Genomic DNA, 27441 nt, shown 5'->3' on the forward strand with positions numbered 1-27441 from the left:
GCTGATCCACCTCACCCACAACTTCCTCACCGACCGATTGCAAGCAGTAAGGGTGGGCTCAAACACATCCCCGATTCTTACCATCAACACCGGGGTCCCACAGGGATGTGTGTTGAGCCCTTTCCTGTACACACTCTACACCAATGACTGCCGTAGCATCTCACTCACCACAACATACTTAAAATACTCAGATGACACAGCCATTCTCGCACTCCTCTCCAACAGTCAATCCATCCTGGACTATCATAACACAGTCAAACATTTCACAGAGTCATGCACAGCCAGTTATCTGGAAATCAATGTCAATAAAACAAAAGAAATATGGTTCAACCCCCCCTCACCGCAGAACCCCATCATCATAAACACACAAACAGTTAAAACAATTGACACTTTTAAATACCTGGGCATAACCTTGGACAATAAACTCACCTTTGATCAACACACCACGGACATTCAAAAAAGAAGTCAACAAAGACTGTCAGCCATCCGGAAACTTAAAGGACTATACGTTGCACCTCATCTCCTGTTATTACTTTACCAAAGCATTGTTCAACCCATCCTTCTGTACTGTTCCACATGTTTTTTCACCATGCTTTCTGTAACCAACCGGACCAAACTCACACGCATTATAAACATAGCAGCTAAAATCATCGGCCTACCCACACCCAACATTTCAGACATAAACCACAGGTCCATCACCCGACTGGCAAAAACAATAGTTCAGGATATCACTCACCCACTACACCAATACATCATCCCACTACCATCAGGGCGCAGGTACAGAACAATCAAATTCCGGAGGGCCCGCCTCAGGAAAAGCCTGATCCCTGCAGCTATAGCCGCCCTTAACAGCAGGCCCGGCCGACCTGTCTGACAAGCCTGTAAATGTGTGTTAGTCATGTATGATGTCTTTTTGTTATTTATTTTTTATTTTTTTTGTGTGTGATGTGTAATGTCTAGTGTTTAAATGTACGGCAGTGACAATGAATTTCCCCAAGGGGACCAATAAATCTAATCTAATCTTGTCTTGCAGTGTGTTAGAAATTAACCACATGTCTATTCTAGATATTTTTTTAGCCTGACTTATTAGACCAGGTAAAGGATGTCTTATCAGGATTTTTAGATATCCAGGCATTAATTAAATCAAACTTTTGCATTAATAATTTTTTATATGGCCTGACACTATTTTGAGAGCCTGGTGGCCATCTATCAAGTAAATTGTCAAGGACAGTGTTGAAATCACCTCCTACAAGTATACAAGCATTTGGAAATTTGGCAAGCCAATGTAGAATTCTATTTTCCACCTCACTAAATAAAATATTATTGTCAGGCACTAAGTTATATCCATAAATGTTAACAACTATAAAGTTAGTTTTCTGAATCTCAAAAACCTGGCAAATATAATGGTTATTTTATCGTAGTCACTATTATGCAATAAAAGCCCTGGAATATTGTTTTTGAGTGTGCCAACTCCACCAGAACGCTGTGATGCATGAGAGCACTAAATCTTATTACCCCATTGAGATCTCCAAAACTGTACATCATCATTCATACTGTGTCTCCTGTAGAAAACATAGATCTGTTTTACATTGTTTATGAAATAAAAATAGAGCTTTGCGCTTCATGTTCTGCCTTAACCCCCTGGTGTTGAGAGAAACTATAGATAAAGACAAAGTTAAACAAAATTAATTAGAAAACGCTTTGAGTCAGAAACAAAGCAATTAGATGCTGCGGGAACAACATCATAATATTCAGAAAATGGCAAAAACTCGCTCATGCGTAAGTTGTAACTCCATCCATTCATCCATCCTTTTTTACCAAAATAAAGTCAAGAGTATGTTAATGTCTGAAAGGTGTATCTTCAGACTGGAAGAGGGATTTCTCTTTTGTCAATAAATGCTCGTAGGCAATTTTCCCTGCCTTGCGAGCTTCATCCACCAGTGGCAATAACTTAATTCTTGCTTCTCTGTCGGCTTTACAGAGATCCTCAGCGAAGCGCAGCCCGTTGCTTTGCAGGTAAGAGGAATTTTTTGCAGCGGCCCAGACTGCAGCTCTGTGCACCCGTTAGGAAAACTGCAGTAAAACACAGCTGTTACCTTTCGGCTTCTTCATTCCAACACGGTGCACAGTGTCGATAACATTCGGGAGGCGTTCAGCATCAGACGGGAGCAGAGCCTGGCAAACTCGGATAACCTCTTCACGTACATCTCTGTCCTCCACACCATGCAGTCTCAGGTTCCATCGCCTTAAATATCTCTCCATCTCGGTGATGCGTTCTTGAAGTACACTGATTAGTTTCTTATCCTTCTCCACAGCCAGTTCCAGCCCAAAAACTCCCCTCATAATCTCGCACACTTGTTTGCAGACTTGCTCTACTTTAACATTTACCCTGGCAATTTGAGTGGTGTTGGCCTGGATCAACTTCTTTAGCCCGTCCGAGCTGGCCTTCAGCTCGTCCGAGCGGGCGTTCAGCTCTTCTGAGCGGGCTTTAATTAACGCGGAAAGCGTAGCGACAATGTCGCTATTGTTCATTCCATCTTTTCCTTTTTTAGTGGGAGGCTTCTCCGGTGTTATCAGCAGGGAAGGAAAGTCTTCTTCATTCATGAGACACATTTTCATGCTATCCTCACTGATGTAATAGTCATGGCAGTTCTCAAATAGCAGGTTTAAAGCTCCGGTTGTAGCGTTTTTCGCCATCTTTCTCGCCACACCTTTTCTGTTCCAGTCAGAATATGACAACATAGTTCAAAGGAACAGCCTCCAAAGTCCAGCCAAATGAAACACAAAGGGAACTAAAGACTATAAGGAAACTATTAGGTTTCTTTTCAATCATACGCGAGTCGTTTTCTCAAGTTTATATTCTTTTTAGATGCTGCTCCTGCAAGTAAGACCGTTCACGGTGCCATCTTGGATCCTCCTGTTTGTGCGTAATGAAGAAAGCTAACAAGCTAAATGCAAAGATAATCCAGGTTTAGGACCTATAATATGCCTCATAAACCTATTCAGCAAATTTTGAATGATAAAATATTAGGGGTGGACTTGTTCACAAAATCCCTTTTTGGGATCTTGTCACGGTTCTGTTTAACGGCCCAGAATACCAAATATCCCAATATTCTACCATTGCTATTTGTAAGTTGCGGTTCTTACAAAATATATTATAAATTAAACTTTAAAATGGCTCTTAAAGCACTGATCCTTGAATTAATGTAAACAAAAAATGTAACTTTACAATTTTAAAAGTACTTTATATAGAATCAACATAACGTGAATGACAAGCTTTATCGGCATTAGCTACTAAGGATTTTCATTCAATCTGATTCATTAGATTTTGCCTATAGTTGACAATCAGTCGAATCTATGGCATTGTTTTTTAAAAGGGACACATTAACAGACTGTGATGATATGTAGAACTCTATACCGACTGGTCATACGGATGTAGATCCAGCCGCTATACAGTGATTTTTCCAAAGTTAATTAAAAAGGACCTATGATTAGGACTGGGCGAATATATGATCGTGATCATTGATTGCGATTAGTTTAACATTTTTACCTCAATCAAACATGGCGGAAATGTCTGATAGAAGATACCGCAGTAGTAAACAGTTGGGCAGCAACCATGCTTGGTATAGTTCTGCACGGAACAATCCGCCTTTATTGACCGTGATCCTGTGTGTTTGTCAATGTGTGTGTGTGTGTGTTTGTGTGCATTTGCGTGTGTTTGTGTGAAAGTGTTTGTGTTCGTGTGTGTGGCAATCTCCCGTTCCATCGTCGCACAAGTCAGGCTCGTCACGATGTAATTAATGTTCAATCAGCGTTGTGCCTCTTCCCTTTAACAGCTGGAAGTGCAGCCCAGAAGAACAAAATAAAGAAATATGACTAACCCTAGCATAGAAGTTGAAACACAACATTGAGATGGAGGAGCGACTTCTGTGACAGACTTCAGTCTCACTGCTTGAGTTCACATTGTGGTGCGCAGTAATCCTGGCCTGAATGCAGATTCGCATGCAATCACATGTCTTTGTGACTGACTATACTGTATTGGTCCCGACTGGGAGAAAAAAACACATGTACTAATTTAATCAGAAAATAAACATGTTTTATTAAAATATTGTTAATCAGACTTTATGTGTCTGCAAAGATTCAACTCCTCTGATAAAACATGTACTAATAGACACTTTTTGTTCAAGTCATCTTTGAGAAATTGGATAGTTTATTTAATAGGGATCAGAGTGTCTGAAGGCATAACATTTGACTAAAAAGACAAAGTAAAATTTGCAACAAAGATTTTGTACATGTACCTGCAGAAGGATCTTTACCTTTGCTAAAAGTAGTGCTAGACTTCCAGGCAAAGTAACGTGTCAAGAAGTGGCGGCATCCCGAGCTCCGTCTCTGACAGCGGCGCGTCCCGACAAAACCTGCATCCTCCATGTAGAAATGTCCATCCATCCATCCATTTTCTACCACTTGTCCCTTTCTTCCAACACTATTAGTAAATGATACTTGTGTGGGAACAAACAGCTTTTTTAATTAATGGCTAGCTGTTTTTAGACGCATCAAACCAGGGCAGAAGGCAGCGACCACTCTGAGCTAGGCTGAAGTGACAGCCGAATCTGTAAGCAGGTAAGAGGTATCAAAATATTATTTCTCTGCAAACAAGAATCTTTCACTATTTAAAGAAGACATGATGAACGCAATCGACCTTTCTCCCAACACCTGCTGTACGCGGGGCCCTCTGCTGGTACTTAACTTGCCTTCAAGTGGGGTTTATTGTCTGACGATTTAACTGTGAGGTTCATAGTTGAATCGGACTCTTCTGAATCAAATGCTGAATGCTGCACATTTGCAGGGAACCTCTGTATGTGGAATGCATAGATAGACAAAACAAAACAGCACAGACCACAGCAGTTATGATCCTGAAAGGGTGTGGAGTTGACACATACCCTCCCCTCCGCCTTGTAGGCCGTAATTGGAGAAGACAGCATTTGGCCCGCCTCGCCTCACTGACAGACAACAACAGTCCACTCGGAATGAACTCACAGTAAGGATCAGTTGTAAACTGCCACAAAGTAGAAATAAGACTAAAAGACGTCGGATTGGCTAAGAAGCCAGCTATTTTGTCCGGAATTTTTCTTCCCGTCATTATGAACAGCTCAAGTATTTTCCTGTTGGCATGTTGTGTATGCAGCCTGAGTGCACTGGGAGGTAAGAGACATCACACAGCCATGTAGCATGTCTTCTACTTACAACTCACAAGTGGTGCTCTCCCAAACGGCCTGGTCTTTGGAGCTGTCCAACCAAAGAACGCCGGCTATACTTTCAATATGAATGCCACAAGTACAAGAACATTCACACACAATCTGCTTTTATTTAAAAGGAAATTACCTAGCTTTTCTGGTCAAGCCAGCCAAATAAGCATTTTTGTGAAATAATATACACAGCAAAAACATAAACAGCAAACACGTGCAAGTATATCACACATAAAATATGTGAACATGAACACAATTAATCAGATTAAAAGCCGAACCGGAATAAAAATGCTTCATGTAAACACGCCATTCGGAATACTCTGACCCGATCACATACTTTAGGATAAAAATTTAAAGATCGAGATGGGTGGTTTATGCCAATAGTCCTTCATATTAGAGCGCATGAAAACACAAAATGATCCTGACTGCACATGTCTTTGATGTCAGCTATACTTCAGTGGTGGAGGGTGGACTAAATGTAATAGTCTTGGAATGAAGCGATTGTCTTGCTGCTGTCTCACCTCCTTCAACATGTACAGAAGTAGCAATATATATTGTTAAGTTTGTTGCTCTAAAACAGAGAATAGCAAAAGCAAAAGTGTAGTCTGCAGTGTCATGTCTTGATGTAACAATAAAAGAAGGGATCCAGTTGTGATCTCAACAAGTTGTTTTATTCAAGACCTTACAGCTAAGCAAAGTGCTAACTGCAACCCTCAGGCAAGTACACAATGTAGTAACATGAAGATGATGGCCATAGTGAAATGTTTCGTGGATAAATGGTTGTGCTAATTAGCCATTCGCTTTTATGTTATGGACATGAATTAAAGATTTATGTATAGATGAGTAGGGATGTATACCAAGTACCCCCTGTATTTTTTGGTACCGTTTCCTAATTGGGCCGATCGAGGAAGACAGTTAAGATTCTGGACAAATGATAAAGCCATCTATATTTTTTTTAATACAGGGCATCATCATGATTATGACCCGCTGTCACATTAACTTCAGTTGCCGCTGCTACGCATAAAAAACAACATGGGTATGATCTGATATTCAGCATGGAATAATGACAAATAAGGAAGCAACATCACACAAAAGTATGTAACGCAACAATATTTCCTCCTCAAAAGTCCCTCAAAGTCACGCACGCTAAAAGAGTTAATGAGAGTTAATGTCTGATGTTACTCCATTGCGTTGCGTGGAATCAAAACACACCTTGCTAAAATGCACACACACTTAACATGCTAATTGATTGTATTTCTAGTGTATATTTTATATGATGTAGCATGTAAAAGGTATGTGCTCTGCACATGAATGCTATACATAAATATTATTTCCAGCTGAGTGTAATTGCAATTAACAAAAACACAGTGATGGGTCTGTTGGGTCTTTACAAGATGAGGACATACCTGTTTTGCACATTGCACTGCAAAAATAATTGTCTTGTTTAAGACCTAAAAAGCATTTGTTGATAAAGACTTCCCTGCTGTGAGATGTTACATGATGGTGGTGGTGTACAACCTCTTGTGCTGATAAAATGCTAATAAAACGCATTTTTTCACATCTTTATTTACACCAATTACATATAGTATCAATAAGAGTATTGATGAATACTGGTATCAAAAAGGAATATTGATGTTGGTATCGGTATTGATAAAATCCTAACGAAATACATCCTTATAGATGACCTTAATACAATCTGGCAGGCTATGTTCATTTGAATAAGAATAAAGTTTGCATACATTAATTAGATTGCAAATATTCTATTACAGATTGATTGATTTTGTTTGGGGTCTTTTGATTTATCGAGCAGCTCAAATGCAGTGCTACAGCTTGTCATAGAACAAGAAACTCTGGTTACTTACTCAGTGGTTGGATCTTGACGAGGTGTTGGCACCAGAAGGGCAGGACTGGTTGTGTTTCATCACAGCTGGGGAGACCTGTGTGGTGCTTTCAGGATCCACTCAGCATTGTCCGATATACGGTTCCTTTGGAACCCCAGTCACCTTTCTGTCTGGTGGAAACCAAAACAATCTTAAATTTGAGGGAAAAGTCACTTAACTTTACTGAAAATGTGAATGGTCTAAATTGTTTAACCTCACACAAGCAGATTATTTTGAGCAGGTTGTGACATTAAAATGCTCTGAATACAAGATAATGCTCATTGAATCTTCAATCCCAAGTGGACCCATTTAATTAACAGTGTCCTATATGCCACACAACTACAGAAAGTGACAAATAGTCTTTGTCTCATGATGTACTGTATGGCATTTTTGTCTTGCTATCATATGTTAAACATGGTGCTGGTTTAATTTGTTGTTGTAAACTTGTGTAACCCAGGTGGTTCGGCCCCCGGCCTTTATTCCATTCCGCACAGGGACGCAAACCCTGGTCATCCGCATGAAAGGCAAGCATGCTGACCAGGGTTCTCGTCGCCGTGCGGAATTGGATAAAGGCAGGCGGCCAAACCATATGGGTTACAGTGGTGCCGTGACCCGGATGAGAGTGAGGTTTGAAGCGGTGAGTGTAACGGGGGTCAGCCAGCGTGGCTGCGTAATGTGTAACGTACACAATCGGTCACTCCCCGACGACTTCAAGAGTGTGCTGACTGCCAAATTAGCCAGCCCAGGCTTATAGCTGGGTCGTCAGCACACCCGTCTCTCAGGCGGACGACCAGGGATCGCAGTTGATTGATTTCGTTCCATCACTGTGTTTGAATAGTCTAAAAATATATGCTGGAGCACATTTGTGGACTAAATCTTGTTACGTGTCATTGTTCAGGAGCTGCGGATGTAGAGCAGGCTCTGACGAAGGAGGTCTTCACCAACTATAATCTTAAGGTTCGGCCTGCACACACCCCTGAGGAGCGAGTGGTGGTCCGAGTGGGAATGACTCTGTCCTCATTGGTTGGGCTGGTGAGTTACAATACAAAAATAATAACACTAATAAAGCATAGAGAAAGAAGTGATTGTTGTTGTGCCACTCTCATGTAGCAATATAAGATATACTGTTCCAGTAAGCTTCCCGTCCCCCACTTGGTCCCAGCTGTCCTGCTGACATTCTTGACTGTGTTTTAAATAGACAGCTAGGCTTAGGTTTCTATGTATAAATATTAAGGCTGTCAAAGTTAACGCACTAACGCGTTAACTATAAATTTCAATAAGGACAATCATTTTAAAGCACACACTCCTTTTTTGACCCCCGGGCCGTGCCAGAGTGGGGGAACTTGGCTGCAGTTCATTTGCTACTGATGAGTCATACCGAGCAGATATGAACAAAGGAAAGGCTATCTTATGGAAACATTAGGTTCAAATCCATGGTGAGTTGTTCTCCTGACAAGAAAGGACTGTTTTTTGCCATGAGCAAACGCCTGCTGCGTGTGTCGTTCAGGAGGTGGGTGGTACTTCATTTCCATGTTCAGATTACGGTTAAGGTGCAGTGATAACATAACATTTAGATTGTTACTGTGACTGATTTAGTAAGTAAGATGACATAAAAGCTCAACAGAAATGAAAGACTGTCGACAGGAAATCGAAAGGAAACTTTTTTTATTGCAAACAGTCGATCCAACATCAAAACATGTCAAGACACTTTCTCAAACCAATCACATACTTTTCCAGCTTCATAATAAAAGCCCTATGCTATACATCCGGTTTGACTACATTTAAAAAATAAAAATGTCTTACATTTCGATCATGCTTTGTCAATAGGGACTGGCGCCAGATCTGATACTTTTTTGGCACCGACAGAAACCAGCCGGTACTACCGGGCACTGATTCATCTAAGATCCAGCAGTGCCATGTTTCGGTGCCTGGGTTGCAGGTGACGTCACGTCTGTTTGAATTAGCACATGCGAGTGGCGAGTACTTGCTCGCACTTGAGAGGAAAACAGGCGATTTCAAAGCATATATGCTTTTAGTAATCTTGCAATCCATCAATGTTTCATGACAAAAACCCAACGATGCCAAATAGAAAATGCTGTAAAGTGTGGTCCGTCTTTTCCAAATGCAATGCTGATGCAGATTATGCTCGCTGCAATATTTGTAACGTCAAAATCAAGGCAAATGGCAGGAATACTTCCAATCTGAGGGAGCACCTGGTTAAACAAAGCATTTTTGTCATGGCTGAAGAGTGCAGCCAAGTTAGATGTACGGCTGCAACTCCTGCATTTGGCAAATTCAGCGACTCGGCTGCAGCCAACAACACAGGGAAAGAAATGGCGTTTACATTTGGTGACGATAACGACATCATCATCCTCTACGTCTGCTGCAGGGAAAAAGCCTACTGTAGAAGAATATGTTAGCTTTGCTTTTTAACTATCAATAGTTATAATCAGCTCGTTTCCTTGTACTGTACCGTATTTTCCGCACTATAAGGCGCACCTAAAAACCTCCAATTTTCTCAAAAGCTGACAGTGCGCTTTATAATCCAGTGCGCCTTATATATGGACCAATATTGAGCCACAACAAACCTAAACTTCATTTTCATAAAGTTTATGTCTCGCAACTACGGTAAACAGCCGCCAACTTCTTTTTCCCCCGTAGAAGAAGAAGCGCTTCTTCTTCTACGGTAAGCAGCTGCCAACTTCATTTTCCCCCGTAGAAGAAGAACTTCTTCTTCTACGGTAAGCAGCCGCCGAGTTCATTTTCCCCCGTAGAAGAAGAAGCGCTTCTATAACCCAAAAATGGCTCCTATTAAGAGACACGCTTACGACGCAGAGTTTAAAATTAAGACGATCAGTCACGCAGTAGAACACGGGAATAGAGCAGCAGCGAGAGAATTTAACATAAACGAATCAATGGTGTTTAATTCGGACACTGAAGAAGAATAATTCGAGGGATTCGTGGATGAGGAATAACTTCATAAAGTGAGCTTTACATGTTTATTGTGTGTGTTGTGTTGTGTGACATTAACGTTTGAGCAACGTTGAGTTAATGATATATTGTTATTGCTCTGCACTATTTCGAGTGTTACTATATTGTGATTGCACTAACGCTTGATTACCGTAACAGTATCACTATTTTTTACGTGTTTATTGAATCAGGGAAAAGTTCCCCTCCACTATGTGATATAAATGTTGCACTACATGTTATACCTTGCTGTTGTTAAAAGATAAACAAAACACCACGTCACTGACTTTTCCTCGGGGAAAATACTAAAACAGCTGTTTATTAATTTTGGGAGTGAACAGAGTTGTCAGAACGCTGGTTTGTAATCTATTAATAAAGTTTGACTGACATATCTGACTGTTTTGTTGACATTCCCTTTAGCGCAGCTCCATCTAATGGATGCATATGTGCGCCTTATAATCCGGCGCGCCTTATGTATGAACAAAGTTTTGAAATATGCCATTCATTGAAGGTGCGCCTTATAATCCGGTGCGCCTTATAGTGCGGAAAATACGGTACTTTGTATTGTTAATGTAAAGTTTTTGCTTCACTTTCATTTGTACTTTAATACTTGATACTTGATAAAAATGATTGGTCTTTATTTTTACTCCGTCCTGTTTTGCTCATTTGTTTTTAACTTAATTGCCTTGATTGCCTCCATGGACACATATTTTCCAGATAGAGAAAGAAAGGAGTACATGAACCGGAGTTTTATTTTGTGCAATACTAAGAAAACAACAATGAATTGTTGTAGTTAAGTGTTTTTATGTTGAAGAACATGTTATTATACAAATAATTGGATATTGTTTTGATATATTGATGATCGATCGCTAAAGACGAATAAATGTATTACATTTAAACATTTAAAAATGTCATTATTACACAAAACATTTTTACCATGTACACACACAAAAGTATCGAAAATTGGTACCGTTGAGTACCTGTATAGAGTACCTGTATAGATTACCCAGGTACTGAATCGATTCAAATGTGAATGTTACCCATCCCTGTTTTGTCAGAGATGTTTTGTAATGTTATTCTGTGATATTTGCACCTAAGGAAATGCTAGTAAATCAGTTGAAGAATATGGGGGCAGGGGATTATTTTATAACATTCTGGTCAAGTCCTCAATTACAAAATGATTAGCAGGCTGAATATTACATTTTATTAATTAATAGGGAAGGTTAAAACATTGCCACGCAGCAATATAAAGGCCATTAACTTGTACACCATGTAATGTACAGAATATCAGAAGCATTTATTCAGGTAGAACTATCACAGATTACAGCTGGGATAGGCTCCTGCTACCCGCGACCCCAAAAGAGACAAGTGGTAGAAAATGGATGGATGGGTATTACCAAACATCTTTGACAATCAAAGCATGATCATAACAATCAACATTTTGTGTTGTTTATGCGTGAAACTGTTATCTAAACATGTAAGTGTAGCTTCTTCTCTGAATCCAAGTGCTCCTAAAGCAGGAATACAAATTCTGTATTTCTACAAAATACAAAATATGGCAAGACACCAACACACAGCAGGCATTTTCTTTAATTGATATTAAATCATGTTTGTCCTTTCTGTGTTGAGCCGTTTAAAATAGCATAAAGTTTAAAACACATTTCAAGCAAATTAATTGTCGGTTCATGGTGTTAAAACTTGAAAATGATCAGTTTAGGGTACAGTTATTAATGATGAAAAATTATATACATCTGCAATTATCGCGATTCAATTTGAGTTACCTATGAACAAAAGGCAATTAATCGCAATAAAATATTTTAATCATTTGACAGCCCTAATAAATATATGTTGCGTATGTATTCTTAGCTTCTCTTTTCTTTTGTTTTCCTTCAGAATATGAAAAATGAAGAAATGAGCACCATTGTTGTCATGAATCTGGTAAGAATGTGTGACTGTAGCCGATGCAGCACTCACAAATTTGCGCACAAACACACCATTTTAGATGAAACTTTACAAACAGGAATGGTCAGACCACCGGCTGTCATGGAATCCCAAAGAGCATGACGGGATTAAGGTGTTGCGTATCCCTGCGGCGAAGGTGTGGCTGCCGGATATTGTCCTTATCAACAAGTAAGGCGAAAAGCTACGTCAGGTATCTACTTGTGTCCTTGGGCGGGACACTTCACCCTTTGCCCCCGGTGCCACTCACACCGGTGAATTGAATGAAGAATGATAGGTGGTGGTCGGAGGGGCCGTTGGCGCAAAATTGCAGCCACGCTTCCGTCAGTCTACCCCAGGGCAGCTGTGGCTATGAAAGTAGCTTACCTCCACCAGGTGTGAATAAATGATGGGTTCTATATGTAAAGCGACTTTGGGTACTTAGAAAAGCGCTATATAAATCCCAGGTATTATTACTTCTTGTCAAACATCTCCAAACATTAATGGCTTCGGACAGGTATGTCAAACATGCGGTCCGCAGGCCTGAGGTTCAATCCAGCCAGCGAGATGACTTTGCTAAGTGTGAAATTGAGCTGCATTTTTAAGTTAAAGAAACTGATGTTCTAAAGTTGTCCACTGGATGTCGCAAAAGCAATTCTGTTCGGCAAGCAACTGGTTTATACCGGGGCAAACAAGTACAAACCTTGTTTCCATATGAGTTGGGAAATTGTGTTAGATGTAAATATAAACGGAATACAATGATTTGCAAATCCTTTTCAACCCATATTCAATTGAATGCACTACAAAGACAAGATATTTGATGTTCAAACTCATAAACTTTATTTCTTTTTTGCAAATAATAATTAACTTATAATTTCATGGTTGCAACACGTGTCAAAGTAGTTGGGAAAGGGAATGTTCACCACTGTGTTACATGGCCTGTCCTTTTAACAACACTCAGTAAACGTTTGGGAACTGAGGAGACACATTTTTAAGCTTCTCAGGTAGAATTATTTCCCATTCTTGCTTGATGTACAGCTTAAGTTGTTCAACAGTCCGGGGGTCTCCGTTGTGGTATTTTAGGCTTCATAATGCGCCACACATTTTCAATGGGAGACAGGTCTGGACTACAGGCAGGCCAGTCTAGTACCTGCACTCTTTTACTATGAAGCCACGTTGATGTAACATGTGGCTTGGCATTGTCTTGCTGAAATAAGCAGGTATGGTAACGTTGCTTGGATGGCAACATATGTTGCTCCAAAACCTGTATGTACCGTTCAGCATTAATGGCGCCTTCACAGATGTGTAAGTTACCCATGTCTTGGGCACTAATACACCCCCATACCATCACAGATGCTGGCTTTTCAACTTTGCGCCTATTACAATCCGGATGGTTCTTTTCCTCTTTGGTCCGGAGGACACAACGTCCACAGTTTCCAAAAACAATTTGAAATGTGGACTCGTCAGACCACAGAACACTTTTCCACTTTGTATCAGTCCATCTTAGATTAGCTCAGGCCCAGCGAAGCCGACAGCGTTTCTGGGTGTTGTTGATAAACGGTTTTCACCTTGCATAGAAGAGTTTTAACTTGCACTTACAGATGTAGCGACCAACTGTAGTTACTGACAGTGGGTTTCTGAAGTGTTCCTGAGCCCATGTGGTGATATCCTTTACACACTGATGTCGCTTGTTGATGCAGTACAGCCTGAGAGATCGAAGGTCACAGGCTTAGCTGCTTACGTGCAGTGATTTCTCCAGATTCTCTGAACCCTTTGATGATATTACGGACCGTAGATGGTGAAATCCCTAAATTCCTTGCAATAGCTGGTTGAGAAAGGTTTTTCTTAAACTGTTCAACAATTTGCTTACGCATTTGTTGACAAAGTGGTGACCCTCGCCCCATCCTTGTTTGTGAATGACTAAACATTTCACGGAATCTACTTTTATACCCAATCATGGCACCCACCTGTTCCCAATTTGCCTGTTCACCTGTGGGATGTTCCAAATAAGTGTTTGATGAGCATTCCTCAACTTTATCAGTATTTATTGCCACCTTTCCCAACTTTTTTGTCACGTGTTGCTGGCACAAATTCTAAAGTTAATGATTATTTGCAAAACAAAAAAATGTTTATCAGTTTGAACATCAAATATGTTGTCTTTGTAGCATATTCAACTGAATATGGGTTGAAAATGATTTGCAAATCATTGTATTCCGTTTATATTTACATCTAACACAATTTCCCAACTCGTATGGAAACGGGGTTTGTATACCAAGCAAGAGGTGCATAGTAAAGCGAGGCTGCGTCTCAACGTAAAATAAACAATTGGTAACCCCACTAAAATGCTGCATGAAACACTGCATATTGATATAGTTCTGTGAAAATGAGTGTCTTCTGTGCAAATTTAAAGAAAGTGAACAGTGTGTGATTTACTGCTATACTGTCAGTCTTTTAAGTTTTTTTTTTGGTTTGTTGAAATTGTTCACACATTGCACAACTTTTATATATATATATATATATATATATATATAATTTGTATTTATTTTTTAACTTGGGACTTCCCGCGGGCCAGATTTTGGGGACTCCTGAGTTAGTTCATACATAGAAGAGTTTTTATTTATGCTTTATGTTGATTTTTGCTCAATCATAGATGGGCAGTGACTTGAAGTTTAATTGCTTTGTAGATACACTGAGATTAAGTCTAAATTCATTGTGTTCTCCATGTTGTTTTTGAAACTGCACTTATTATTTCCTCAGAATTTTCAACTAACTTTTTTGTTTTTTCAAATGAAATATTTGTGGTATGTACATTTTCAGAAAGTGATTTTTCTACTTTGGGCCGAAGTAAAACAAAGAAAAAAATCTGAAGTTGTCGTAGTTGTATTTTTAATTTATTATGCCATGATTTTACCCGTCCGGCCCACGTAGGAATAGATTTTCCTCCTCCATGAAGCCCGCGAGCTACAATGAGTTTGACACCCCTGGCTTAGGAGGGATCTGGCTATAGTGGTAGAATGCACTATTTAATTTAATGGTGGCCAACAGGAGCAAACGCTACAACATCCAAATGTAGAAATTGTCCAAAAACACAAAAACAGCATAAAACACAAATCGACGAGAATTGCTGCAAATTGAAAATACTGCAATCATATTAAAACAAATAAAGATGTTTTTTTTTTATTTTACCATCTTGACCTGTTGCTGTACCTACCTACCTCCGCCAAAGCTGCTGTTGCTCTTGTCCTACTGAAAATGAAGAACCTTCTAGAATCCTGAAGAATCTGTCCATTTAATCAATGAACCTACAGTACATGCAAATGAAATGACAGCTATCATTCACCCAATTGTTTCCATAATGGGCTAAGGTCAGGTGATCGATAGCAAAATTGCCAGTAACTACAAACAGGCAACAAACATACGATACCGAAAATTACTACACCACACTGTAACATTTCCTTAAGTTATAAAAAAGTTAAGCAGCTAACACTTTTGAATAAATACTTACACATTCACATCTTGTGGAATTAATCAATTGAAATTAACTTCTGCACTTGTCAGTGGTAATCGCCAGCCCTGGCTCGTGGTCTGCTGTCTGCCCCAGGGTCCTAATGCTCCAATTTCATTTTTAACACAAGAATGTGCTTGTTTTTATTTTTACTTTTTAAAACGGTACACTCTTTAGTTATTGTAATTTGTATTAGTTAGTTAGGTTAGTTAGTTAGTTAGCAACATAACTCAAAAAGCTATGGTCGGATTTTGACGACTCACTGATTCACCGTCCGGTTTCAAAATGATTTAAAAGGTTTCAGTTGCACTTCTTCCTGGACACTTTGAACGCATCTGCATCCCATAATAAATACAACTTCCTTTATGGGGCGTGACTTAGTCGATCATCAGTGATCTGTCTTAAAGTGTCTTCTTAGTTCGCCCCCTAGGTGGCAGTCTTGGGAGAGCAGTGGCTCTTTCTACTCATTGGAGTCCTTTACCTTCATTCTGACACTCACGTTTTCATTAAGAAAACTTATTTTTGAAACAGTACGTTTTTCTCGTTTAGTGCCAGCTGCAGAGTCAATTACTACAGTAAAGTGCAGTGCTGAGCTCTCTGTTTAAATTAGTCCGTTTTGATAGGAAGTTAAATTCTTAAATGTTTGTCTTTTGACATATTAGTATCACCATATCTGCACTTTAGATACAGGGGTCAGGTGTCAAATTCATTTTAGCTCCGGACGGAGAAAAATCTATTCCCAATTGGGTTGGACTGCTAAAATCATGGCATGATAACTAAAAAATAAAGACAACTTAAAAGTTTGTTTGTTTGTATTTTTAAATAGGTCAAGCTCATTCTGAAAATGTATTGGGTTTTTTTTGTTGACACTTACATGTTGCGGTCAATTATATTTCATCTTCATTTGTCGTTATTTATACTTTATGGATAAATGATGGGACATTGTTCATCAGTCATACAGGAGTAATTGAGTTTGGCAGAGTTTTAAATTGCTCCCATTGGTGTTATTTTTTAATCTAACAGAAACTCAAATTATTAATGTAATTTACTAATTTTCCTCACCTGATGTACTAACAGCATGTGGTTTATTCTGTACATATGTAGCATCATCTACAACAAACCTTGTGAATTTAGACTATTTTCATTAATCACACATGAAGTTAGAAGGGATACATAATATTTCAGCATATTCATGTGCGCCCACAAGTACAACACGAAAGGTATTATATTTATTAAAAGCATTTATTTCGGTATAAATGTCACAGGTGATTTTACAAACAACTTTGACAATCAAGGCATAAACTTAACAATCCACCTTGTGTATACTATCGCTAATAAGCAGTGTTCGTAATAACGGCGTTATATAATACCGGCGTTATATAATAACAGTGTTAGTAACGTTACGTTTACTAGTAACGAGTAATGTAATTAATTACTTTTAGGTCCGTTACAAGGGCGTTAGCGATAACTTGATTTAAGATGGCATACTACTTTTGATGTGGTTTCATGTCAAAAACAAAACAGCGCCATAAGTGCAGCATATATTTTTACTCGTAAAACCAACAAGCAGCACCTCACTAAAATTAACTTGATATCAAATAGGAAGAGGCACCATCACACTGTGACACAGCAGACAACAATACACGCACACATACACAATAAGAATATTGAACAACAAATCCATGATCAGAGGTGGGTAGTAACGCGCTACATTTACTCCGTTACATCTACTTGAGTAACTTTTGGGATAAATTGTACTTCTAAGAGTAGTTTTAATGCAACTTACTTTTACTTTTACTTGAGTATATTTATAGAGAAGAAACGCTACTTTTACTCCGCTACTTTTATCTACATTCAGCTCGCTACTCGCTACTAATTTTTATCGATCTGTTAATGCACGCTTTGTTTGTTTTGGTCTGTCAGACAGACCTTCATAGTGCTGCGTCACTGGTGACGTTTGACTCCGTTCCACCAATCAGATGCAGTCACTGGTGACGTTGGACCAATCAAACAGAGCCAGGCGGTCACATGACCTGACTTAAACAAGTTGAAAAACTTATTGGGGTGTTACCATTTAGTGGTCAATTGTACGGAATATATACTGTACTGTGCAATCTACTAATACAAGTTTCAATCAATCAATCAAAAGTGTGAAGGAAAAAAGACACTTTTTTATTTCAAACGTACATCCCGTCACAAGCCTAAAGACTGACTGCACAGTTCCTGTCTTCACAATAAAAGTGCCGCTCCATCGCGCCTGCGCTTTCAAAATAAGAGTCTCCGAAAGCCAGCGCAAACAAGCTAGCAAGCTACGGAATTTGCCGCCAATGTATTTCTTGTAAAGTGTGTGAAAACGAATATGGAAGCTGGACAAATAAGATACCAAAAACCAACCACTTTCATGTGGTATTAGACAGAAAGGAGGAACTTTTTTTCTCCTGCATTTGAAAACGTGGACGTTAAGCACTGCTGTCTGATTACAATCAATGCAAGTCATCAGAATCAGGTAATACACCAACTTATATTCTTGTCAACATGAAAGAAAGGAATCTATATGTGTTAAACATGCATGTATATTCATTAAAACACCTTTAACATGTAAACAAAAACGGCAAAATAAATAAATATAAATGATATACTGTATATATCAATGTATGTGTATATATGTATATATATATATATATATATATATATATATATATATATATATATATATATATATATATATATATATATACACACATATCATATCATATATATATATATATATATATATATATATATATATATATATATATATATATATATATATATATATATATATATATATATATATATATATATATATGATATGATATGTGTGTGTATGTTACTCATCAGTTACTCAGTACTTGAGTAGTTTTTTCACAACATACTTTTTACTTTTACTCAAGTAAATATTTGGGTGACTACTCATTACTTTTACTTGAGTAATAAATCTCTAAAGTAACAGTACTCTTACTTGAGTACAATTTCTGGCTACTCTACCCACCTCTGTCCATGATTGAAGTGATAAACTTTCCATCCAAAATATACCCCGTTTGTTGACAAGAAGATATGAATCTCTTCATTGAGCACAGGTAACACAATCGGGTAAAAAGATTCAGAAGAGCTGGCGTCAGAGCCGAGAAAGACAGAGAAGCGAAGATATAAAACATTTCTCAAATGCATATGCCAGATATTTTATTTTATTTTATTTTTCTAAGTAACATACTTTCCCTAGTAATTGATAACATTTATTAAAGAGTAACTCAGTTAGTAACTAAATTACTTTTTTGGTAAGGAAACGAGTAACTATAATTGATTACTTTTCAAAAGTAATTTTTAGAACACTGCTAATAAGCAGCGTAACTGCGTCCAAACATCGAAACATAGCTCCACCCTCTCCAAAGTCATGCAGGGGATACAAAGAATTGCTATTGTGACATCCAGTGGACACATTTAGAACAGCAGTTCCTTAATTCAAAAAATTCAGCTCATTTATATACTTACCGAACTAATGCTGTACATTTGACACCCCTTTATTTGGCCAATGTACTGTCATTGCTTAAAACATTCTGGCGATGTGTTCACAGACTGTCAGTAATCTGCAGGTACCCCTAACTTCTTTTAGGCCGATGATGCGTTTAATAAACTTGTGTTTTTTTATATGTATCAATAATTGCCACAAAATACAGTATTGTGTGTTCCTTCTATTGTACTATTTAAAATGTATTGACTGATCATCCTCAATATTTTTTGAGGATTTAAATCAGTTGCTTTATGGTCCTTTAGAGGTCACAAGTTTACTTTACACCTCCTTCACAAGGATTTTTTCTTGGGATTATTTACTATTGGGAGTTTGGAACAGGCGTAAGTCTGTACTCTCCTAGTGCTTTCCTAGTTTGCACTGTTTTTGTTGACCTGCAGCAATGATGGCGTATTCGATGTGGCGCTCCATGTGCATGTGCAGGCCTACAGCGATGGAAGAGTGACCTGGACCCCACCTGCACTCTACCTGAGCTCCTGCAGCGTTAGGGTGACCATTTGCATCCACTGTCTTTAACACCTCCTCTTTTGATACTGCTCAGATGGACCTTCAATTTGTCTTATTCCTTCGCACAGGTAACATATTTTCCATTCGACTGGCAGAACTGCACCATGCAGTTCCGTTCCTACACGTACGACTCCACCGAGATAGAGTTGCAGTATGCCCTGGACTTACTAGGAAATGAGATCAAGGAGATCCAATTGGACGAAGCTTTCAGTGGTGAGGGAAGTTATATCCACATAATTAACATACCATAGCCAAACATGCATGTTTTGGGAATGAGGAAGGAAAAGCCAAAGAGACTTCAATCACGTTCCAATGGAGATTCAAACTCCGAGCTCCAGACTGTGAGGGTGACGTGCTTACCACTCGTTAGCCACTGTTCTATTTAAATCAAGGATTCCTAAAATGGGCTCCCCCAGCGCCAAAAAAATACAACCATACTTACTGTACAAATTTTTTTTTTACAGCAATGCACAGTAAAAACAACAGACATTGATTTTGAGGCCAAAAAGTAGCAGCCCAGTCACCAGAATTGTGTGGTAAAAATAACAGTGGTACCGTTTTTCAATTTACAGTAATGCACTGTATATTGGTTGGGGAGGAGACCCTGCCCCATGTGGAGGAGTTCAAGTACCTTGGAGTCTTGTTCACGAGTGAGGGAAGAGTGGATCGTGAGATCGACAGGCGGATTGGTGCGGCGTCTTCAGTAATGCGGATGCTGGATAAGGAGCTGAGCCGCAAGGCAAAGCCTTCAATTTACCGGTCGATCTACGTCCCCATCCTCACCTATGGTCATGAGCTTTGGGTTATGACCGAAAAGGACAAGATCACGGGTACAAGTGGCTGAAATTAGTTTCTAAGAGGTCTCTCCCTTAGAGATAGGGTGAGAAGCGCTGTCATCCGGGGGGAGCTCAAAGTAAAGCCGCTGCTCCTCCACATCGAGAGAAGCCAGATGAGGTGGTTCGGGCATCTGGTCAGGATTCCACCCTAAGGCGGTGTTTAGGGCACGTCCGATCGGTTGGATACCACGGGGAAGACCCAGGACACGTTGAGAAGATTATGTCTCCCGGCTGGCCTGGGAACGCCTCGGGATCCCCCGGCAGGAGCTGGACAAAGTGGCTGGGGAAATGGAAATCTGGGCTTCCCTACTTAGGCTGCTGCCCCCGTGACCCAACCTCGGATAAGCGGAATAAAATGGATGGATGGCCATTGATTTTTCAGCAAACAAAACTGCCTTCTGAGTCGCCAAATTACAGTATTAAACTTTTTTTTTTTAATTGCCGTAGATTTTACAGTAAAAACTGGCAGCTCAGTAACATAATTTTAACATAAAATTAACAATGATACAGTTTTTCAATTTACAGTAATTTGGTGAAAGCAAAAAGTGTAAATTTTACGGTAAAATTCTGGTGACTGAACTGCCAGTTTTTTATAATCAAATTTTAAGATTCTTTTTACAGGCTAACTAGTTGCCATCTGTTAAACCTGACAATATGACTGTACATTATATTTATATGGCGGTATGTGGCTACATTTTGTGCTGGTCGTGCTGTTGCATTGTAAAAATCGCTGTTTGGCCTGAGGACCATTGGCTCATTTTTACTTTTGGGCCGCCCTGCTCTAAATTGTCCCTCGTTGTGAATGTATATGTGTGTGGCAGATGATAAAGCTTTTAATACTATCGTTATATTTTGATAATGCCTGTCGATGACGCATTGTAGCTGTGTTCCGCAAATTTGACAGTGGAAAGCGAACGACCGCATCCTCAATGCAATGTAGGATTCTCGCGAGCGAGCTAGCGACTTATGTTCCTCCACAGAGCAAAGCCAGTTCTAAGTTAGTAATCCTCGCCTGCATGACGGAAAATAAACTACGTCTCTTACAAATATTATTACTGGAGGCTAAACATGCTACACGACACATCGTAGGAGGATATGCTCACTGCTAACCGCAAGCTAGAGCTCTTGAATGTTAACAAAGGTGGGCGGATCGATACAAATAACGACAGTAGCGATACAAACTATTTTATCATTATGTGGTAGACACTGCAGTGGTGTGATTGATATTTTTTTTATCATGAAAAAAATATTATATTATATTTTATCCCACCATCCATTTCTACTGCTTGTCCCTTTCGGGGTCGCGGCGGGTGCTGGAGCCTATCTCAGCTGCATTCCGGCGGTAGTCTGGGTACACCCTGGACAAGTCGCCACATCATCGCAGGGCCAACAAAGATATTTTATCATTTTTATTATTGTTTACAAATTCAGGAAATTAAGTCTCTGGACGCAGGTGGACTTTAAGGACAAATGATTTAAATTACAGCCAATAGTAAGAGACCATTTACCGTATTTTTCGGAGTATAAGTCGCACCTGCCAAAAATGCATAATAAAGAAGAAAAAAAAACATATATAAGTCGCACTTGAGTATAAGTCGCAATTTTGGGGGAAAATTATTTCATAAAACCCAACACCAAGAATAGACATTTGAAAGGCTATTTAAAATAAATAAAGAATAGTGAACAACAGGCTGACTAAGTGTACGTTATATGACGCATAAATAACCAACTGAGAACGTGCCTGGTATGTTAACGTAACATATTATGGTAAGAGTCATTCAAATAACTATAACATATAGAACATGCTATACGTTTACCAAACAATCTGTCACTCCTCATCGCTAAATCCCATGAAATCTTATACGTCTAGTCCCTTACGTCCATCCATCCATTTTCTACCGCTTATTCCCTTTTGGGGTCGCGGGGGGCGCTGGAGCCTATCTCAGCTACAATCGGGCGGAAGGCGGGGTACACCCTGGACAAGTCGCCACCTCATCGCAGTAGTCCCTTACGTGAATGAGCTAAATAATATTATTTGATATTTTACGGTAATGTGTTAATAATTTCACACATAAGTTGCTCCTGAGTATAAGTCGCACCAAACTATGAAAAAAACTGCGACTTATAGTCCGAAAAATACGGTAAATATTTAGTTGATATTGTTACACCGCCATCCTGTGTTTTTGTCTGATTATTATCTTGGTCAAAAATGTAATCATTGAGATGATCTGGAAATTTAAAGTTTCAGTGTCAAGATTGATATGACCAATACTGCCCCTGGAACTACTTGGTATTGGATCGGTACCCAAATTTGTAGTATCACCTATAACTAATGTAAACTATCCAAAATACAGAACAGTAAGTGCTCAGTATATTTTAACAGAAGTGTAGAAAGAATCATGCTACAATAGAAAGTAACCAGACACTGCAGGTTTATAACAATAACTAGCAAGTAGATTACTAATAGTTTTGACACAATAATACACTGTCTGCAGCCAAATTGGAGCCTTTGTAACCTGTTTTGAAATGGTTCTGTTATGATTTACATACCAAATAATATATTGTGATATATATTGTTATCGCAGGAGGCTGCAATGTATATCGCAACATAGATTTTAGGCCATATCGCCCATCCCGGATGTATTTGGTATAGATTGTTTACAATCTGTACCAAATACCAATGCCAGTCACCCTCTGCATACCGTTGTCAGTAGCCAGAGGAGCCTGTTCAGTGCTAGACTGCTTCATCCCAAGTGCAGGACTAACAGACTAAAAAACTCCTTTGTCCCACACACCATTAGACTGTACAACTCCTCTCTGGGAGGGAGGGGGGTACTAGGATGACAGGGGATGCAAAACAATAACAGTGCAATACTTTTTCATAACATGGTCACTACTGTCTAGTTTCTCTTGTTGTATTCTTATTTTACTGTTATATTTTTATTCTCATTGTTGCTTTTTATTTTTATTCTATTGTAATATTTTTCTATTTTGTTTCCATTTATACCCCCATTATTTACTTTTTACTTTTTAAATTCGATCTCAATTCTGTACACTGCTGCTGGAATTTTAATTTTCCTGAGGGAACTCTCCTGAAGGAATCAATAAAGTACTATCCATCTATCTATCTATCTATCTAATTATTGTCCCACCAGGAAAACTACAGGTGCTCCGGGTGTCCAATCCACCCCTGCATGTAACGAGACAGTTTTGTTGCTGTTGTTGTTTCACGCTGCCAAGTGATAATTATGAAGTTAACAGTATAGTAAACTAGATAATTTACCGCTTTCGGTCTCAGATTGCACGTCGAGAAAGGCGCTTGTCCATATATGCCGATGTCAACTTAAATTTAGAAAAAAAAAGAACACAGTGGAGGTGGGCCACATTCCACAGTTTCTACTGTGTGTGCCCTGCGACCAGTCCAAGGTTTTGCCAACTGCTGGGGTAGGCTCCAACTCACACACGACCCTAATGAGGACAGGCAGTATGAATAAATAAACATTAATAAACTTGTATTTGTGCTGTGCCTCCAGAGAGTGGCGAGTTCCACATCAGACACAAACCATGCAGGAAGAACATGAACAAAGACATGTACGAGGACATGACCTTCTACCTAATCATCGAGAGGAAGCCGCTTTACTACGTCATCAACATCATCCTGCCGTGCATCCTCATCACCGTCATCGCCATCTTCAACTTCTACCTGCCGCCCGACGCAGGTATTACCCCCTCAAAATGTATTTGATTCATGCTACAGTATGTTTGCTCCACTTGCTCTTCCCCTCCCAGGCGAGAAAATGGGCCTGTCCATCAACGTGTTGCTCACCCTCACCGTCTTCCTGCTGCTGCTTGCTGACAAAATTCCCGAGACGTCGCTGGGCGTTCCCGTCATCGTCAAGTACATCATGTTCACCATGATCCTGGTCACCTGCTCTGTCATCCTCAGTGTGGTGGTGCTCAACCTCCACCACCGCTCTCCAAACACCCACATGATGCCCCTGTGGGTCCGCAAGGTGAGCACCAGCAACCACACCTGCATGCCAAAGCACTTGACTTCTCCTCTTGAAATTCCTTTCGATGCGTCCTTTTTAAATAACTTTCCCCACACTATTTGAGTGTGCGCCATGCTGAAGGTCAGCAGAGATGGATCACCTCACTTGGTTGCCCTCAAGCACATCATTCAACTTCTGAGTTGTTCTCATGGGTTTTCGCCCTGCTTAAATTCAACAGTTTGACAAATGGTTCTTACAGGCAACTGCAGGCCAATTACACCTCGTTAAGCTCATAAATCCTCACACAAATGCTTCTCCTTGTTGTCCCCACTAGATCTTCATCCACATGCTGCCCCCTTACCTGTGCATGTTGCGCCCCAAAGTGGAGATGCCCCTTGTCTTTGAAATGCTGCCCGTCCAGCGGGAGAAAAAGGCACTGGCCATCAACAAGGGAGCGGATGAGTACTTCATACGCAAGCCAGACAGATCCATCTTGTTTCCCAACCCCAACAGGTGAGTCCCTATAGGGGTCAACGTTCAGGCTTTTAGGGTTACATGTAACTGCATTTACGAAGTGCAATGCATGCTGGGTAGACCAGTGATAACCCAGTGCTAACCCTTTTGGAATTAGCTTTGTATTATATTTAAGTCCATATACTTAATTTAGTTTCATAAATACCTTTCCGGGCAGCACAGTGGAAGAGGGGTTAGTGCGTCTACCTCACAATACGAAGGTCCTGGGTTCGATCCTGCGCTCGGGATCTTTCTGTGTGGAGTTTGCATGTTCTCTCCGTGACTGCGTGGGTTCCTCCCAGGTTGATTGGCAACACTAAATTGACCCTAGTGTGTGAATGTGAGTGTGAATGTTGTCTCTCTATCTGTGTTGGCCCTGTGATGAGGTGGTGACTTGTCCAGGGTGTACCCCGCCTTCCGCCCGAATGCAGCTGAGATAGGCTCCAGCACCCCCCGTGACCCCGAACGGGACAAGCGGTAGAAAATGAATGGATGGATGGATGGAAATACCTTTCCCTGTTGCGTTATCTACCAGATAGTTGTTTTCCACATTATGACACCACAAATTCAAAAAGATTGTGTTCAGCAATGATGTCATATCATTTCTGAAGCAATGAAAACTTGTCTGCGGGTGTATGATTGAGTTGCTTGTTGGCTGCTGCTTGTCCACAAATGGTCCACTGCCTTAAAGAAGAGCTGCACTTGTTTGGTGGGATTTTGCCTATTATTCACAATCCTTATGTGAGACAAGCACACATGTTTTTCTTTTTTTTCTATTAATTCTAACTCGTAAATAAACGCGAGCAAGAGTCAGTTAACAATGGAGGTAATGGGGATTCAATCTATTCTGCTTATAAAGCACTAAAAAAATTAAATAAAAAAACTTTCATCAATGTTTTATATTCACTCTCTAAGTATATATGTAATGTAATACAGGCACATTCAAAATAACATGATAGGTTCATTGGCAACACTAAAAAATTGGCCCTAGTGAATTAATGTGTGTGTGAATGTCGTCTGTGTTGTCTGTGTTGGCCCTGCGATTACACGACTTGTCCAGGGTGTACTGAGATAGGCTCCAGCACCCCCCGCGACCCCGTGAGGGACAAGCATTAAAAAATAGATGTAATATTTATGTATTTTGGTCATTTTAAGCAAATGGCATTTGAATTTTATAGGCACGTCACAATGTTTGCTCTTTACCTCAACAAAATACAACTATTACTAACCATGGCATACTAAATGAGAGCAAGCAAGTATGTGTGTGTATACTTTAATTAATCACAATTAATCCTAATTCAAAAGTGTGATTTATCTGATTTAAAAAATAACAATTTGACAGCACTAATAAAAAAGTTTGTTAGATAATTATATAACAGATCATTTGAAAAGAAAAATAATATGCACAAATGAAGAAAAATAATGTAAACAAAATGCTGCAAGTTCAAAAATGCTTTATTAAAGTAAGTTTGTAAGTTTCAGTTTCGACTTTAGCTATGTCGATAACCGCCGTATACAATTATGTCAACGCCAAAAAGTCAGTCTGAGAAGTTGCTAGTTAAGGTTTCACTGCATATTTCTTTTGTCAAAATAACTACAGGTACTGTGAATTTTTGCACAGCTCTCCTTTTTTATTTATTGTAAAAAAATAAAAAAATAAAAACGTACTAATGAGCAAAAGGTCAGCTCGGTTTGGTTCTATAAGAGCAATTTGATGAGGAAGCAGTTTGCCCCAAGACACACGCACACTTAATTGGATTTAGTGCATGTCTTGGCACCAGACGCAGCCGGTTTTAGTTGAATTAGTTTAATGAATTGTAATGTACTCCTCGCTGAGGTGCTACTTGGAGCCCTGATGGAAGGAAATGGGAGGAGGAAGTCTTGCGAGGCCAACTCCATCTGAGGAGCATTTCTTCACTACTGAGGTCACAGGACCAGCACTGCATTGTAAACCCTTTCAATGTTTGCAGTGAATACCAAGCAGGTCCTTCCTTCCAGACTCGGGTGTGCTGGCTGGAGACACACTGCCCTCTGTTGGCCAACTTTTGTACTAAAACAAAACTAACTTCTTTATGTTCTGTATTAAAAAGTTAAAGTAACACTGATAGTCACACACACACACACACACACACACACACACACACACACACACACACACTAGGTGTGGTGAAATTAGCCTCTGAATTTGACCCATCCCCTTGTTCCACCCCCTGGGAGGTGAGGGGCACAGTGAGCAGCAGCGGTGGCTGCGCTTGGGAATAATTTGGGTGATTTAACCCCCAATTCCAATCCTTGATGCTGAGTGCCATTGTTCATACATCCTCAGGTTCCAAGCAGAGGGCAAGTCATCCGACTTGAGGAAGTACATCGATGGGCCCAGTAGCTATCTATCGCTGCCCCCCGAACTCAAATCAGCCATTGATGCCATCACGTACATCGCTGAGGCTCTGCAAGCCGAGAAGGATTACGAAGCTGTAAGATTTATTTGA

General features: G+C 39.7%; 2 protein-coding genes across 2 annotated transcripts in view; one reads left to right on the forward strand and one right to left on the reverse strand.

The window, feature by feature from the left end:
- nlgn2a (neuroligin 2a) overlaps nucleotides 1–15504 on the reverse strand; it is a 440867-nt gene extending 425363 nt beyond the window's left edge. Inside the window, exons 1-2 of the mRNA XM_072913207.1 lie at nucleotides 15247–15504; nucleotides 7109–7257 (exon numbers count right to left, since the gene is read on the reverse strand). The gene's annotated coding sequence lies outside the window, so the exon portion shown is untranslated. The remainder of the gene's footprint in view (nucleotides 1–7108; nucleotides 7258–15246) is intronic.
- chrnb1 (cholinergic receptor, nicotinic, beta 1 (muscle)) overlaps nucleotides 5028–27441 on the forward strand; it is a 22917-nt gene continuing 503 nt past the window's right edge. The window contains exons 1-10 of the mRNA XM_061960381.2: nucleotides 5028–5202; nucleotides 8025–8158; nucleotides 11987–12031; nucleotides 12114–12223; nucleotides 19485–19593; nucleotides 19680–19824; nucleotides 23981–24166; nucleotides 24237–24460; nucleotides 24774–24952; nucleotides 27279–27426. Coding sequence (XP_061816365.1) covers nucleotides 5142–5202; nucleotides 8025–8158; nucleotides 11987–12031; nucleotides 12114–12223; nucleotides 19485–19593; nucleotides 19680–19824; nucleotides 23981–24166; nucleotides 24237–24460; nucleotides 24774–24952; nucleotides 27279–27426 — 1341 coding nt within the window. The 5' untranslated portion in view covers nucleotides 5028–5141. The remainder of the gene's footprint in view (nucleotides 5203–8024; nucleotides 8159–11986; nucleotides 12032–12113; nucleotides 12224–19484; nucleotides 19594–19679; nucleotides 19825–23980; nucleotides 24167–24236; nucleotides 24461–24773; nucleotides 24953–27278; nucleotides 27427–27441) is intronic.

The sequence above is a fragment of the Nerophis lumbriciformis genome, linkage group LG05 (assembly GCF_033978685.3).
Source record: "Nerophis lumbriciformis linkage group LG05, RoL_Nlum_v2.1, whole genome shotgun sequence".
Lineage (NCBI taxonomy): Eukaryota > Metazoa > Chordata > Actinopteri > Syngnathiformes > Syngnathidae > Nerophis > Nerophis lumbriciformis.